General features: G+C 54.1%; 2 protein-coding genes across 2 annotated transcripts in view; one reads left to right on the top strand and one right to left on the bottom strand.

The window, feature by feature from the left end:
- LOC113490890 (acrosin-like) overlaps nt 1–2,341 on the top strand; it is a 3,782-nt gene extending 1,441 nt beyond the window's left edge. Inside the window, 5 exon segments of the mRNA XM_026867500.1 lie at nt 273–473; nt 809–1,074; nt 1,354–1,499; nt 1,987–2,192; nt 2,227–2,341. Coding sequence (XP_026723301.1) covers nt 273–473; nt 809–1,074; nt 1,354–1,499; nt 1,987–2,192; nt 2,227–2,341 — 934 coding nt within the window.
- A 10,880-nt stretch (nt 2,342–13,221) lies between these two features.
- Nucleotides 13,222–14,948, bottom strand: LOC113490889 (PHD finger protein 7-like). Its single transcript, XM_026867499.1, has 6 exons — nt 14,577–14,948; nt 14,392–14,493; nt 13,987–14,111; nt 13,742–13,904; nt 13,552–13,655; nt 13,222–13,339 (listed from the first exon to the last, which is right to left on the bottom strand). The coding sequence occupies exons 1-6, from the start codon at nt 14,946–14,948 to the stop codon at nt 13,222–13,224; spliced, it is 984 nt and encodes a 327-aa protein (XP_026723300.1).
- Between the last annotated feature and the right edge of the window lie 2,571 nt (nt 14,949–17,519).

Below are 17,519 nucleotides of genomic sequence, written 5' to 3'. Positions count from 1 at the left end.
TGGGTTTCCCTGGGGGGTGTCCACCGGTCCCCTGTGGTCACACCACGGCTTCCCCAGCCCCACGCAGGAGCCTTGGCTCCTTGCAACACCCGGGCTGCTGGCACAACTCGCCTGCGGGACTCCAGCAGAAAAGGGGGTGGCTGCCCGCCCTCCCCATGGGGCTCCCTGGCCTTGCTGTCCATGCAGCGCCCCGTGGGGAGGGCAGAGGGCTGACCTTCAGCCGGGAGAGCCGTGAGCCGTCGAGCAGGAAGGTGACGAGTTTCTGGTTGCAGAGGGACCTGCGGACTCCGGCCCACGGCTGCTGCTGATGACACCTCGCACGTGGTGGGGGGCAGAGACGCCCAGGCAGGGGGCTGGCCCTGGATCGTGAGCATCCAGGATACCCGGAGAAGAGGCACGGGCCATGTGTGTGAAGGGTCCCTCATCAGCCCACAGTGGGTCCTGACAGCAGCCCACTGCTTCACTGAGGCCAGGTAAGGAGGGCCAGGAACGGGGATATCCCCCGACACTCGCGGGTGCCTCGTCCGCAGCACCACGTGCTACTCCCGTCCCCTTTCCTTGTGGTACGCCCAGTGCCTGGGCACTGCAGAGCCCGGCTGAGAGGCGGCTCAGGAGAGCGCTGGGCTCCTGCCACAGCCTCCAACAGCCTCCACATGCCTGGAGCCCAAGACATGCAGGGGCAGTCTGAGCCTCCATAGCGCTGCTTTCCTCTCCCCCACGGGAAGCAGAGGGCAGGGAAAGGGAACTGCTGGGCTGCTGCAGCACGTGGCGCCGCTCCCTCTGAGCCCTCTCCCCATCTGCCTTCCAGGCACATCACCAGGTGGCGCGTGGTGGTGGGGGCCACCAGTTTGCCTCAGCCCGGCCCGGAGTCCCAGGTGCGCTCTGTTAAGCAGTTGCTGGTTCACGAAGAGTATAACAAGATCTCGCAGAGCAACGACATTGCTCTGCTGCAGTTGGACGAGCCTGTGCGGTGCAGCGACTCCATCCAGCTCGCCTGCGTGCCTGACGCCTCGCTGAAAGTGTCCGAGCTGACAACATGCTACATCAGTGGCTGGGGGACCACGATGGCGAGGGGTGAGTTCCCAAAGAGTGCTCGCATTCCGAGCGAGAGCTTAGCACACGGGGGAGGCGGGCTGGGCTTCCTGACAGTGGAGGCGAGAGCCAGAGCCAGGCTGCGGGGACGTCTGCCCGTAGAGAGATGGGCCTGGCCCAGGGCCCGCGGTGACAGAGCAGGACAACTCCGGGGCAGCGCTTGTCATGCTGCAAAGCCCAAGGAAAGGAAGGGGTTCACCCAGACGGGACGGGAGGCCTGGCCACAAGCTGCCAGGCATTGATTCCTTTCTGTGCTCGCAGGCGCAGAACCAGCGGATGTCCTGCAGGAGGCCAAGGTCCTCCTCATCGACCTCAAACTGTGTAACAGCAGGCAGTGGTACGCAGGGGCCGTCCACCCCCACAACCTGTGCGCTGGCTACCCGCAGGGCGGCATCGACACCTGCCAGGTAGGAGCCTGAGACAAGGCAGCGCCCAGCGGCAGCGGCATCCCTGGCACAGCTGCCCAGACACCCCCCGGCATGGGCTTTGCCGGGCCCGTCGCCCTCCCACCGCTGGGTCCCCGCCGCTGGCGGGGCTCACCTCCCCTTCCCCAGCTGCAGCTCCTTGCCCAGGGCCCCACTTGCCCCAGAGGCCCGGGACTCTGCCCAGAAAGCCCACCCGGCCCTCCTGGCAGACCCGAGGTCCAGCTCCCAGCCCTTGAACATCCCTCTTGCACCCGGCCAGCATCGCTGTGCAGAGAAGAGCGTGAGCCCTACCCCACGGGCCCACCACCCCCTCCCAGACAGGGTCCTGTCGGCCCCAGCACCTGAGCAGAGCCTCTGTGCCACGGATACAACTCGGGAGAGGTGGGGAGCGGGCAGAGAGGAGGAGCCAGCCCAGGGGCAGGGACAGCGGCCACCTGACACCACCGTGACGCTCATTCCTTCGTTGCAGGGTGACAGCGGTGGTTCTCTCATCTACAAGGACAAGAGTGCTGACTAATTCTGGCTTGTTGGGGTGACCAGCTGGGGGAGAGGCTTCATGAGAGCGAAATGGCCCGGCATCCACACCTCCACTCAGCACTACTACAACTGGATCCTAGAACAGATGGGAGTGTACTCAACACCAAGGGCTGCTCCAGCCAGCATCATGGGCATGGAGTCCTTTTCTCACTGCCTCAACCCCTTTTCAAAGGCCCAGCCCCACACCAGCACAGTCGGGCTGGTTTAGCTCCTGCCCCTTTCCCCTCCAGAAGCTGCTGCAATTCTTTAACTGGCTGTAGGAGCTCCTGCAGATCCTAAAGGGATAAAAGGCTTGAGCAGCAGGAGGAAGAGGATCCAGCGCAGGCTGCAGCGGACCAGGGCTATCTCCTGCTGGGACACTCACTGCCTGCGGACCCAAAGGCAGCCTCCATGTCAAAGGCCTGCTCAGTCCTGCCCACGCTCCTCTGAGCGCACAGAAATGCTCAGGCTGACTTAGTTCTTGAAATAAAGTTGCCGAGTTTCCCAGCTAACCACGCTGCAGTCCAATTCAGTCTCCCGTGCAAGTCAAGGACTTCCATGCCTGGCACCTGCAAAGTGAGGGTGCAGGCAGCCACGTCGGGCACAAAGGGAAAGAGTCCCTCCAAAGGGCTGAACTCAGATTCGTCGCAGAGGAAGGTGCTCAGAGCCACCCCGGCATCGAGAAGACTGGCACATCGGGGCCAGAGAGGGGGTAGGAAAAATCGATGCAACACGCCAACGGCTCTGGGTCACGTGCGCACACACACACTACCAGGAGACACACGTGGGCTATAAAGGGAAGGTGTGATGCCCACGCCGAGCGTGCACACACCCCTGCTCCAAGACACGTGTCTGGAACACAAAGCGCAACACGTAGTGTTCACACACACACCCCTCCCCCGAGTGTGCATGCACACACACACACACGATTGTGCAAACACACACATGCACACACACCTCCGAGTGTACGCGCGCGCGCACACACACACCCCACACGTGCACAGGCAGTGCGTGCACACGCTGGAGCATTGAACACATGCGGGATGCAGCCACCCACATGCCCCACATGTGCACTTGCCAGTAGAGCAGTTTAATGGGGGGAGCAGAGCAAAAGGATCCCCCTGTCACTGACCCCTTGAAAGTCTGCAACTGCTTTCCATCCCTTATCTCCACCCAGACTGAGAAGGCTGAAGGGGTTCAGTTCTCCTGGAGTCAGGGCCAAATAACGGGCGCTTGTCACCGCACATCTGCACTTAGGACTTGTCCACATCTGCCTGACACAACCACTGCAACACCACAGCGCAACACCAAAGTCTGTCCTAACACTTGATAACCACACCTAGAGGGCACAGCTCAGGAAACAGCCGGGCCAGACCTGAAACAGAGATCTGCCCAGGGCAGGGGGGAGAACGGGGAGGAAGATGCCGTGCTGGAAGCACTGGGTGCCTGAAGCTAACAGCAGCACGGGTGCAATCTGGACAAAAAGCTCTGCCTGCTGCGTTCCCATGGAGTAATTAGCGGGAGGTTTCGCTTTCTGTATGTGTAAGGTTGTCCTGTTGCTGGAGAACGGCTTGCAGAGAGCAAGGCCATGGGTCTCTGCAGGAGCTGATTGCAGCCATCTGAGGTAAACAGAGGAAAAATCCAGGGTACAGTTTTGATAATAAAGGACTGTTATGTTAACAGAGAGAGAAACTGAGGTACATTATGACCTTGTGTATGATAAAGGAATGGCCTTGGGAAAGAAAGCAAGCCAGAAGAAGGAAGATGTTGGGACATGCCTGAGATACCACAAGTGGCTGGGATACTATAATGTAGCTTTTTACATGTATCCAATAGATTTGTGAGTAGTATGCATGATTATTGTAGAGTGCTTATATAAGGTGTGATTTCTTTCAATAAAGTGGAAGCTTGCTCTATCCTTCACGTTGAATCGGCTGCTTGCTTCCTCTGCCCGCCGCAAGTGTCGCACCGTGCAGGGTTACCCAAACACTGCTTTTCCACCGAACGGAACCCGGGAAGCAACGGGACGGACTCAGAGTAGGAAGGCAAGGCTGCCACCTCTTCAGCACCAGCTGCAGGTGTTCGGTCCGAGAAGGGCTACCCCGGAAAGGCCGCAATAGGGGACTTACCCAGGAAAGGCTAAGGAATTAAGGAATTAAGGAATTAAGGAATTAAGGAAATTGGTTGTTGGCTGCCTGATCTGATGTTAAAGAAGGTTGTTAAGATACACAGTCCAGCATTTTAAGGAATTTAAGGAATTTTCTCCCGGGCAGGAATATTTGCATGAGAGTTAGTCCTTAAACATTTTGCTTTTTAGAAAAGCGGGTAGTAAGTCCGATAAAAAACTTACTCACGCTGATTGGTCTGGGCAAGGCTAAGGGACACTTTAAAGAGACAGATTTATTGTTTGAAGAGGCAGAATGGTGTGATAATCTTTTACACCCTGATGCTGTAAATCCTGAAAAAGAATCTGGACTGTCTGGTCTGTGTTCTCCCTTAATTGGGGATGATCCGTAGATAAAAGTGAGGCGAAAAAACCTTGGCACAAGGGAATATGGACATGCAAAGAAAAATTCTTACTCCTGTAAGCTATGAGCCGAGTCATCAGCCACGTTGGGAAGAACGGCATTTTTCTGTTATTAAAGATTTAGAGAAAAGCATTAATAAGGACGGGCTGCAAAAACTCAGACTACAACAGCTGTACTGGAGGCGATGGCTCAGGGATATCGACTGGCCCCATAAAAGTTGGCTCACACTTTTAAGAAAAAACGACATTCACGCCGGCACAGCACTCTACCCAGAAAACCGAGGTGTGGATCTCTATGCTCAACATTCGGCGCTGGTGGCGGCAGCCCAGGGCCTCTCCGAGCCCCCCCGCCACGGAGCAGCCGCCTGCGGCTGAGCCCGGCACTGCGCCCTCGGCACCCCCTGCCAAAAGCGGCAGGGTTACGCAGCACAGGCTTTATGTGTTCTTAATGGAGTCTTCATATTGGTAATATTTGTCATTTTATGCTGTGAGTAGTAAGTGTCAGGAGCTCCTCCGTGTGCCTGTGTGATTGTGTGTGTGTGTGTGTGTGTGTGTGTGTGTGTGTGTGAGACGCGGCCGCTGCAGCGGCGGAGTTCTCTGGCCAGTGGAGCGGCCGGCGAGGAACTACAGGGTCCTAGTGCCCGCCCGCTGGGCCATCGGTGCTGCCGTTTGTTCGGGCTCAGTGTTATAACTGTTACAGGTAAAATACCTCCTCTAACGGGAGGCAGTAATTCTGTGTTGATTGTTGTTTTGAATTTAGGTGCGTACTCTGCGGGGAGAGTGTACCTCTGAACCATCTGCCTAATGGAAATATTGTTAAAAAAAAAATAAAAATGCAACCTTACAGTTGTTGTTTGTTTTACCAGGGGTCGTAGATGTTGATTATGAAGAGAAAAATAAAAATTATGGTCTGTACCCCTGTGTTCAGTAACAAAAGGATCAAAAAATTATTCACTTTGTTAATTTTACTGCGGCTCCCTTTAATGTTATGCCAAGAAGCTGCAATTACTCAGGATTTGGTTCAGCAGGTACTCCTTAAATATTTTTGGACTTAAACATGACACAAGGTTATCTTCTGGTAAAATGTACTCTCGTTAAAGCTAAAAAATCTGCTGAGCTGACAGGCATTTTAGATACTGGTGCAGATGTGACCATAATATCTGTGAGCAGATTGGCTGTTAGCTCAGGTACCTCAGATGCTTTTCAGGGTTGGTGGTCATGCTGTAGCAATTTAAAGCAAGGATCTCATTCATGTAAGGGGCCTAGAAGATTGGGTAGCAAATATTCATCCATTTATATTAGAAAACCCCTATTGCATTTTGGGGTTGTAACTGATGAGGAACTCAAATTGGATCAAATTTGTCTTAATCACCACTGTAGCACAACGCACCCTGAAACCCACCCTGACACTAACCTTGTAAACCGAATCACCTGTGTGCATTGTCCTGCAACAACTTAAAACTGTTATTAAGACTTTAAAAGATTTACAATCACTGTTAGGAACCATAAATTAGATACAGCCGTCGTAGGCCTGACTCATGATGATCTGCATATCTTATTTGATATTTTGTGAAAAGATCCTTCACTAACATCACTCAAAGTACTTGCAGAGAAAGCAAAACAAGATCTTCACCATATAGCTAACAAGCATCGGCAGTATACTGCATTCCCCCACAGGACAAGCTATCGCAGAAAGAACACGCTAAACCTTGAAAGTGCTTTTGCAAAAACAAAAGGGGGGAGAGATCTTGGCTCCAGCTCAACCATTTGCTCTGCTGTAAAACGCATGCATTTTTTCCTCCAGAATGCCAGAGCAATACAAAACAGTTTTCTTTATCAAGGCATCCAGCTAAAGACATCACTGCAACTTGCCCTGAGTACCAGACAGACTCTATCTCTTCAACAGGGAAGTGGTGTCGACTCTTGGGGACTCACCTCCTCAGAATTATAGCAATCTGTTGTCACTCACTCAGCTGCATTTCAAATGTTAAAATATGTACATGTGTCTGTTAATACCTTTCCTGGAGCACTGTTTTGCATCCTGTCATACAGTGGGGAGTCAAGCATCTGACCTGCATTCCCCATTCACCGGCCGGTCAGGCCACTGTGAAGTATACATCTAGCAGCTAAAGTGTCTATTACAACAACAAGAACAACAACAAAGGGGCAAAATGCATGATACCAATCTACACCTCACAAAAGGCTAAATAAGGCATTATATGTCATGAACATTTTAAACATTTCCCCTGTCTCACAGGTGTCATCAATATTGTGTCATTTTTCATCACAGATACCAGACCAACAAGAAGTCCAAAGCAAAGCTCAATTGTTAATAAAAACCTAGAAAGGGGTAACTGGGAAGGACCATTTCCTTTAATAACCTGGGGAAGAGGTTATGTTTGTGTCTCCACAGGTCTCATCTCCAATGGTCACCGGCAAGGTGTGTGCAACCACCCCTGGGGCGTGAGAGGCAGCCAGCGCTCAGGATCCAGCTGTGGGTGCTGTGGGTGCCCCTGTGCGGACAGTTTGTGATCTCTTCGACTGATCGTTCAAGCAGAATGTCTCAGTGATGTTTGCTACTGCAACAGAACAAACTACACTACAGTTGCCATTTCTTTTAAGAGAAAATGCTAACAGTAATTGTAACTTCTTAATGAAATATGTAAGCTTACTAGTCACTTATGCAAGATGTACTTTAGATAAAATATAGTTATTAATAAGGATAAGATGCTGTAAGAATGTGTGTATTCCACTTTCTTTGTTTAGTAATATTAAGAATTAAGAGCTCAAGTATTTAACCTTATTTAGAAACTCCCTTGGTTTTCCCCCTGGAGTACTGGCCAGGCTCCAGGTGGAACCCAACAGGAGGATGAAATCAGATGTTTCCGCTCAAAGAAAGTTGCCAGTTATTTTGGCCTGTTGCTTTAAGGGCTGGACCTGGTTGCAGCGACGTTGGATGCCTCACCTACGGATGGACGCATCACGTAGGGTTTCCAGTTTGTGAGGAAGGGCACTCTAAATTCTCGCTGTATCCAGGGTTCCCTAGCAATTGCGGATCTGAATGTTAGTACTTCTATTAATTAAGTGTGCTATTCCGTACATTCCTTACTGTTTAATTTGTAGTATTTAGTCATATCCTTTGAATATAGTTAATATGGGATGCTTTGTACTTAATAGGGTACCTTTAACAGTTTATTGCGGTGATTAGGAATAGTATTATTGATTGTAGTAAGTATTAAAATAGCATATAATTGTATGATGAGAAATATTAATAAATTTATGCTTGTGCAGCCTGCACAAAAAGAAAAAGGGGGAACTGTTGGAGAACGGCTTGCAGAGAGCAAGGCCATGGGTCTCTGCAGAAGCTGATTGCAGCCATCTGAGGTAAACAGAGGAAAAACCCAGGGTACAGTTTTGATAGCAAAGGACCGTTATGTTAACAGAGAGAGAAACTGAGGTACATTATGACCTTGTGTATGATAAAGGAATGGCCTTGGGAAAGAAAGCAAGCCAGAAGAAGGAAGATGTTGGGACATGCCTGAGATACCACAAGTGGCTGGGATACTATAATGTAGCTTTTTACATGTATCCAATAGATTTGTGAGTAGTATGCATGATTATTGTAGAGTGCTTATATAAGGTGTGATTTCTTTCAGTAAAGTGGAAGATCGCTCTATCATTCACATTGAATCGGCTGCTTGCTTCCTCCGCCCGCCGCATCCTATACCTTGCTAGAGGGGGGTGTCTCGTGCAGATGGGCAGTAGGGGACGTCCCAATTCACTCAGCCCTGGCAAATCAAAGCTGTGTCCTGATGACAGAAAGCAGAGCTGAGCTGAGAGATGGGACCACTGTGAAAGCCACTGCCTGACAGCCAGGACAGAAGAGCAGAGTTCTCCAGCCTCCATCAGAAGGGGCCACTCCCAAAGTGCCTCCTGCCCTCTGGTCAGTAAAGCCGTCACTTACAGAACGGCGACATCTGTGAGAAAGGGTCCGAAACCTCCACTACGAACGGCAGACGAGCCCCAGATGTCTTCAGCATGGGGTTGGCCGCATGATTCACAGCCAGGGCATCAGCTAAACGCAGTTTAACTCATTTGCCTGCTTAACCTAGAGCACTTTGAAATCCCCATACACTGATTCAAGGTGCCAGTGGAATTTTAACCCAGATGCTAAACATTGGTTAAGAAAGCAATTTTAAATAGATAAATGTAATTTCCTTCAGGGTTGCAGTAACTGTGAATGAACTGCTCATCCATCCTGACTACCAGCTCTTGCAACAAGGAGGATTAATTTGGCTCCATCTTGCTTAAAATACTGAGCTGAATCAGCAGATCCTGTCCTGGACGTAGAGGTGACCCTGCCCTGAACCTCTCTGCAGCCCCAAACTGCTGTTGCAGATTAAGGGCCAGAAGCAAAACAGAACAAAGAATGAGCTGACATAAACTGCTGGATTTGGAGGCCTGGTAGCCCCCTCCCAAGAGACACGTCCAAAGACATCTGGGCTAAAGGATTGTTCCTTCATGTACAAGAGGTCATACATTAAAACTCCCTTGTTTTCTCCAGAATTTGGTCACCACAGAGCTCCCCACCAGCCCCTGGACAGCAGAGCACACCTCCTCCCAGGCGAACAGCTCTCACTGCCACACTGCTGCCCACAGAGGACATGGGAGGAGAGTCAGGACTGCTGCAAAAAGTTCATGGGACTTTGTAAGGGACCTTTTGGACTTTTGTCTGTCTCAGCATTGCTGCTTCACAACCACCCTGTCCTGCCCTCAGCACCCTGTTGTTGCAAAGGAGTACGCCTTGAAGACGGAAAGTCCCCAAGACACCTCGACATCCACCCGCAGCTGGAACAGCAGCAGCCTTGGCAGTGCCCACTGAGCTACACCCACTCGGTATAGCTCGGTGGGCTGGGCGAGCAGGGCCAGACTGTAGCGGCGAGGAAGACGTGTAGAGGCTGGAAGCACCGCAGGTCGACCCCCAACATCGAGACCACCGTGACCACCGGGGCCTGCGCACATGGAGGACCACGGGGCTGCAAATATCTCCACGAGTCCCTGTGGAAACGGGAGGACTTTTTAGAGAAATTGCAGGGACGGGGACTATGCAAGGACTGTGTACTCCTCTCTCGGGATGCTGCTGATTGTTGCTGCTGCTGCTTTTTGGAGACCTCAATGGAGTCAGGAACGTGGAACATCATCAGCACCAAGAACAAGCCAACAGAACATTGCTGGATCCCTGGTGGCAGTGGTGGGAATTAGCTGCATCTCTACTGTTCTCTTGCTTAGGGATTCTGAATTTTCCCTTCTTTTCCTCTCTGTCCTATTGCTCTTATCAGTTGTTATAGAAAAACAAAGTTAATAAGGTTGTACGGCATCTCACCTCGTTTGTGTCTTAATGTTGCTCTTGGGATCGTTTAAGAATCCTCCCCAATATCGGATCAGGACAGACTCCTCAAAGGGGAAAAAAAGAAAGAGAAAATAACCAAGATCTTTTTAGCAGGCTGTATGTTACAAGAGCCATCAAAACATAAGTGTGGGTGATGAACAGCTGGGGAGAACAGTCAGGATTCGACAAAACGGATCAGGCAGCATGAAATCAGGATGAGAATGAACATTCACCAAAAAAATCACTTAGTATTTTGCTCTGCCCGAGAAGTACCTCTGTGTCACAGGGTAAATATCCCATTCCGCTGCCCAGAGCCAGACCAAGCCCACTCCTTTCCCAAAGGCGACTGCCACAGCCCGTGGCAGGGTGAGGATGGACACCATCTCTTCTCCAGCTGATGAACCTGGGGAAGAGGAGCTCCCTCGGATCCAACACACTGACTTTGGCAGGTGTTCGAGTGGGCTGTGCTGCTCACAGTTATGGCAGCAGGATGGGCTCATAGGCTTGTCAGAGCCACAGCAGAAGCTAAACCCAAACCTGATCTTCCTCATCTGCTCTGGTTTCATAGAGGTAATGTGAGTTTGCAAAATAACTCCACACAACTCAGCTTTTGTGCCAGTGATCCCATCTTCAGTAGGGTTTTCCCTCTTTCCTTAAGGAAAAAGGAAAGGGCAGGGGGGAGACGGAGCAACTTGTTTCCCATCCACAGAGAGCATTTGCTCAGACCTCCAGCACTGGGAGGCGAATTATCTCTTGGTGCAAGGGCACAGAGTTCAGCACAGTTCTGCCAGCAAAGAGCTTGGCCCAGATCTCCCTTCTTGATCCCTGCTTTCTAACAAGCATCCCATTGCTGAGCTGACATTCAGGAAAGGGGCACCTACACAGCTGAGGAGACCCAGGCTCCCACTGCCTCCTCCTGCCTTCCACAGCAGGCCTAACGCCCACGGGAAAAAAAAGATCTGGGAGTCATGAGACATAACATCTCCTTTATTCCTTACAGCTGACCCTGTTCTTTCCCCCATGTCATTATGCTCAAAATACAAGGCAATTAGTGTCCCTTCTGCAGGTACATTCTCCACAAGGTTTTGAAGGGAAGCTCGGCAGCAGAGCTCCATGGAAATGGAGGCAGCTCTGAGATCTGCATCCCCAAGCTCAGTGGGAAGCGGGCAAGCCAAGTTGTGACAAAAAGTCCATCTTCCCCAAGAAGCCACCTAGGACACAATTCCCGTGCCCTCTGCCCTGTGCTCTAGCAATTCCCTTTGTCACATCTGAGGTCTGCGGTGTCTGACGGTGCAGCTGGACAAATGGCTCCCTCTTGTTACTTTACAGCACTCCTGCTGTCGCAATATTGCCTCCAAAATTCCCTGTTTCCCAACTGGAGCAAGGCTGCCCCAGCAGTCAGACATCAGAGAACAGGTTTACCTGATGCTTTACAGCCTGCTCCGGCACAGATCAAGCCCTGCACACTCTGTGGTGCTGCTGGAAGCTGGTGGCTACGGTTCAGGCAGCTGTGCATTTAGACAGGCACAGCCTCGTCCCGCTGGGCTCTGCTGTGACAGCCCAGAGCCAGACGTCTGTTCCACACTCACACGGGGGATGTAGTCCCCAACTAGTACCCCCAGCACACAGCACTAGCAGACAATTCTTAAAGAATTCCCATTTCTTCTTAGCAAGGAGGGGTGTGTTTTCATACAACTGCTTTCCTACCAGCTCACTACAGCACATCAGTGGTCTGCACTTAACTCGCTTCCCAGTACTTGCTGACAGACCACGCTGGGAGCAGATTTCCTGGGCCAGAAAAATCAGAGCCAGGTAAGATTCATTTGCTTTCATGTCCTGCCTCAAGAACTCCTTGTGCCAAGACTGCAATCACAGGGTGCATCACCCATTTGTACTTTCTTATAATTGTTATTTTATTACAATTGCTAGACCATCTACAGCAATCTCCATGTCACAACTCCAGCCGAGACACCGAGCGGAGCTTGTAAAGAAAAGTAGCTTTTCCCCTGTTGTGAACCTTCCCCGGGGAGACTGAGCCGGCTGCGGGGCCAGCGAGGCCCGAAGCACACGGCCATGGCGCTGGGCAGCCGGCCAAGGCCAGCCCGCAAGGAGGGAGGGCTGGGCAAGGGGCTGCCAGGCCCTGGGGGAAGAAACCCTCTGGGCCCAGCTCCTAACGCTGCCCCTGGAGAAAGGGAGAGGAGGAGGAAGCTGAGAAATGAGCGTGGAATCTCCCAGGGCAGAGGTTAACGGTCAACTTTATTGTGTCGGTGGAAGGAAATCACTGCCATCACGTGGGGATGGCGCACGGCTGGTCCTGTGTCTGCGTCCGGGCCGGATGTACGGGGTTTGGGCCTGATGTTCCAGGCGGGAGCGGTGCCTCATCCGCATGGGCCCACGGCGGCTGGAGCTGCTGCTGCCCTCGAGCGCTGGGGAGTCATGGGACGGCCCCGATGCCGCCTGGTTACTGGTGCTGGGGCTGCTGCTCTCCGGCACTGGGGAGCCCTGGGACGTCCCCAGCGCTGCCTGGCTGGGGGTGCTGCTCTCAACACTTGGTGATGGTATGCGGCTCCTCCCCCAGCCTCTTCTGGGCCTGCTGTCGGGCGTCTGGGTGCGATGTTCAGCACGGGAGCGTTGTCTTGTGTGCTCGGGCCCAGGTGAGCTGGAGCTGCTGCTGCTGCCCTGAGGCACTTGGAAGTCGTTGGACGGCCCCAATGCCGCCTGGTTACCAGTGCCGGGGCTGCTGCTCTCTGGTGCTGTCAAGGTGTGGAATGACCCCAATCCTGACTCACTAGCAGTGCCAGAGCCAGCGAGCTCTGAGCTGTCACTGGAGGCTGTAAGGGGAAGCAGGATGGTCAGGGGCACAGAGGCCACTGTGGAGAGGCCAGAGCGGTGCCCCCAGCCCTCATGGGGCAGAAAGGCTCTGCCAAGCCCAGCCTGGGCACCTGCTGCCAGGCCTTGCCTGGGCCCTGGCCTCAGCCCAGTGGCATGAAGGTGCTTTGCCTCTTACCGGTGCCCTGGATAGCACAGCCCTCACACTCCCAGATGAACCTGCTGTTCCTCAAGTTGGCGCAGCGCCGGTGGGTGCCCTCAGCAGCACAGGAGATGCATAGGAGCAGTTGCCAGGGCCTGGGGAATAAAAGGGTTCATGGCTGTGAGGACAGAGTGACCGCAGCACGGGATTGTGCAGCACAGCTCCTGTTCTCTGTCCTTCTTCTTCAAGCTGTTGGCGACACAGAGATCCCATGCAGAGCCCAGGGTGCCTCTTTGGCAACTTACCCCTGTTCCTCTGCATACTCCCTGCCTCCAGGACAAAGACACTCATGGGCATCGCAGTGGCTGTGCCCCTCGATTAGTATTTCATCTTGAGGCTCATTCTCCCATGATGACAATCTGATGGAGAAAGGGAAAAGGCTGAGCCCCTGCTGCCCCGGCATGAGGCCGATGCAGGGCAGCCCTGCTCCTGCCCCCTTCCTGGTTTACAGCTCCTCTGTGAAGCTGAAGCCCAGGCAGACGGGAGAGCGGAGGGGCAGGACTGCAGGGGCAGCCCCGGGCATGGCACAGGGCTTGCAGCCTCCTGTGCTGTGAGCCAGCAGGACACCAACCTCATGGGGACTCGAATGCCCATGATAAGCATGTCCTTGATAAAGTTGTGCTCGTTTCTGCAGTGGGGGCAGCTGAAGGACATACCAGCAGAGAGAGCGTGGCCCTGCAGCGAAAACAAAAGGAGCAGGAGTGAGACCCTGGTGCTGCCCAGCGCCTGCCAAGTCCTGGGGGTGAGGGAACGGCTCCTACCTGGATGCAGACCCGGTGGTACCAGGCGTGTTTGCAGACGGGGCACACCAAAGTGTGGAAGGACTTTCTGTCCTCCACAGGCTCCAGGCAGATGAGGCACTTGGTGTTCTCCTCTGGAGCTGCCTCCACCTCCTGCTCTGGGCGGTGCTCCCTGCAGAAGGAGCTGGGGGGAAGAGGGAAGGGATGGGTGAGGTGAGAAGCACTGGGTCCTTCCCCGGTGGGGGTGAGGAGGGGACAGGAGGTACCTGTGTGGAGGAAGGTACTGGGTGATACATTCACCCTCCATGGCACAGGGCAGGTGGAAGCTGAGGTCACAGTCCTCCTGGCAGCAGGTGATGGTGGCCCTGCTCTCCCCGCAGATGAAGCATCGCTGGAAAGAGAAGAGCAGCCCCCGTCAGCGGCAGCCTCAGGGCCTCCCCAGCCAGCCCCACTCTTCTGGGCAGGGCGCAGGATGTGGCCGCTGCTGGGCCACAGCCCACAGATCCGCCCGGCGCACCAGGCTCCTGGGCTGGAGCCTCTGTGGAGATGCTGGGAGCAAGGCTTTTGTCCCAGAGCTGCTTGGAGGGGCTGGGATTTCTTTCCTGGGCTCTGGGATAAGCTCCCCCAAACCTCTTCTGACACAAATCTTCCTGATATGGTCAGGTCCTCACCTTCTGCGCTGCCAACTCGACTGTGTGAAGAATGTCCTCAGGAAGAATTCCCAGCAGCCCTGATTCCTCATCCTGCCAGTACAAAAGCTCACCGGCAAAAAACTGCACAAGAGAGGAGGAGCTGATGAGGAGAGAGTGGCCGGGGGTGCCTGTCGGGGAGCTGGAGGGAGCCCCGGGGCACTCACCATGCAAAAACGATGGGCACAGAGCCCTTCTGTCTCGATTTTCGGCCCCCAGAGATCCAGATCAGCTGCTGCCCGGCCGCACAGCACGCACGCTGGAGGGAGAGAGCAAATGCCGGCGGGAATGAGCACCTCTGCGGGCCGGGGGAAGCATCCCTGAGGGATCGTCCCCAGGGCCCTGCTCCGTCCCTGAGGGGTGAGGGGCAGGGCTGGCGGCTGTGGCAAGGAAGGGGCATCGCAGGCAGTGACTCCCCCTGCCACAGCGCTCGGCCCCACACTGACTGCCCCGACAGCCCCTTTGCTGTGCTGCGGAAGGGAAACTTTGCTCTCACCCTGCTCCATCAAGTCGGGGGCCTCCTCTCGCCTCTCAGCCATGGCTCACGTCCTTAGTGAGTGTTGGGAGCGTCCCTGTCCCAGCAGCACCAGGTTGTCTCTCCCAGATGCTCCTTGGCTGACTCTGAGGGAGAAGTGGGGCGCAGGTCAGCTCTCAGCACAGCCCCAGTGCCACGAGGTGTGGGACCCCCCCTCCTCCCTCGGCAAGGAGCCCCTGCCCTGCCCTGCCCTCTCCTCACCTCCCAGGTCACACTGACCATGGCCGGAGCCCAGCAACCCTTGTTAGAGGCTTGTTGCCAGGGGTGACAGCAGCCCTTGTGACATCACACCCCCCTAGATGGGCAGGGACACCCTGGGCAGGTTACCATGGCCACGGTGACATCGCCACCCACACAGATGGGCAGGGACGCCCTCAGCCTCCTGCCACCCCCTCTGAGGTTGGTGCCACCCACGACACGGGGGGAAGCCCCGGGGGAGTCCTGGGGGAAAGGTCCTTTTCAGTGGCAATAAACTGCCTTTTGGGGTCAGCGTGAGCCTGGCCTGGGGGGAGGGGAAAGCCCCTGAATGAACACTTGCGCCGGACCCAGCTGGAGACTTGTCTCCCATGTCACCCTCAAGGGTCCCGGGGTCCCCATCACGGTGGCAGCAATGGTGCCCGAGTCCCCCACACTCTATGACCCCCCATGCCCCCCCATGTCCCACCATGGTCCCCACACTGTCCCCACACCCTACATGGTCCAATGTCCCCTGCCCTAGGCTGTCCCCTTGTCCCCCACTGTCCCATGTCCCCCCATGGTCCACACACCCCTGATAGCACCTGTGCCCCCCCGTGTTCCCATGCCCCACACTGTCCCCATGCTCCACGCTGTCCCCCTGCCCCACAGGTGATGACCTTCAGCCCCAGCCCAGTGCCCACAGGCCACCTTCCCTGGCATCAGCACTGTCCCCAGTGTCCAGCCTGTGGTCAAACTGGTGACAGCGGCACCCATGGTCCCCAGTGCCACTGGCACCAGCAGCATCCAGATGTACAACATGGTGTCCCTGTCCCCCACCAGTGACACCAAAGGGGACACTGGGACACCCACGGGTGCCACCACCCCAGCACCCAAACTGTGCCCTCTGCCACTGCCTCCAGTGCTGTCCCCCCTAAATCAGAGCCTGGGGACAGTCCACAGCTGCCCCCTCCTCCTTTGGGAAAGCCAACAGGATCCCCCGGCAGCAGCACAGTTTGCCCAGTGACCCCACTGAGACCCTGCTGCTGGGGACAGGGGGTGGCCTGGTGGTCCTCTGCTCTCCCCATGTCATCTCTGCAATGTCCCCAAGTGCCCCGGGACCTCTCTATGGGGCTGGGGAGTGTCCAGGGGGGGCCCTCAGTGTCCCAGGTGTCCCAGTGTTCTGGTGTCACTGATTTGCCACCAATCAGAATTAATAATGTTTGATTCCACTATGAATACAGAATTATGAGAGATATTTTAGTAGGGTTACATGTTTACATTTATTTTGCATTTTGCACATCTAACCAGAAACCAATGCTACTCTGAATTCCTCTGTATAGCCCTGTACCCAGGCCAAAGAACTGGTCAGTAATCATTTACTAGGTACACCTGGATAGTGATTAGGGAATTAGATTTAGAATTGAAACTAATTGTTTGAAGTTGTTAGAGAGATGTCCAGACACAGAAGTAATTTGTTCCCTAGAACACATTGGATAGTGTCTTAGATGTACCACAACCTGAAATTAATGAGACCTGGGGAGAATGAGCTGTAACAGCTTACAGAGCTCTGCCACGGAACAGTGAAACCAGGGAATAGGTAACTCCAGCAGGGGAGATGGCGACCACCGACTCACAGGCCACCAACCCAAATTACACCCCAGGCTCATTTCTAGAGATTTCTAAGCTTTAGTGCGCAGAATCGGAAGAAGGAGGGCAGTATGATAATGATTTCCAGGAATTCTTGTGTTTATGTATGACCACCTAATGAATATGTATGATTGAATAATATATGAACTGTATGATTCTTGTGACTGGTGTGCATTGTCAGTGAGAGCACTCACCCATGCACCCGGCCGTCAATAAAGACGTGTCTGCTTATCTGCATCCAATTGGGGTTGATGAGTTCCTATTCCAGATTTTCGGTAACACTGGGAGGCCTCTATATGGACAGGAGGTGGCCGGGGTGGTGCCCCAGCGTCCCCATGGTCCCCCCTGCAGTGTCCCCATGCGATTTAGGGGTCCCCATGTGTTCCTGGGACCTTTCTATATGGATGAGTGGGGTGCCTGGTTGTCGCCCCCAGTTTCCCCTCCTGTGTCCCCCTGTAGCCCTGGACCCCTCTATGGGGAAAAGAGATAGTGGTCTGGCGATCCCCAAAGTTTCACTGAGCATTCCCCAGTGTTCCCATGTGTGTCCCCCAGTTTCTTCCAGTGCCCCAAAGTGTCCTGGGACCCCTCTACAAGGACAGGGGTTGGCCTGGGGGAGTCTCTCCATGTACCTGGGGTCACCCAGTGTCCCCATGTGTTCCCCACACTGTCCCCCAGTGTCCTGGCACCCTTCGATGGGGACATAGAGGATGGTCTGGGGGTTCCCAGAGTGTCCCTGGATGTCCCCATTTTC

The sequence above is a fragment of the Athene cunicularia genome, unplaced genomic scaffold (genome assembly GCF_003259725.1).
Source record: "Athene cunicularia isolate RWA unplaced genomic scaffold, athCun1 SCF_6, whole genome shotgun sequence".
Lineage (NCBI taxonomy): Eukaryota > Metazoa > Chordata > Aves > Strigiformes > Strigidae > Athene > Athene cunicularia.
Note: the sequence above shows the minus strand (reverse complement) of the source record. Positions and strands in the feature narration are given on the sequence as shown.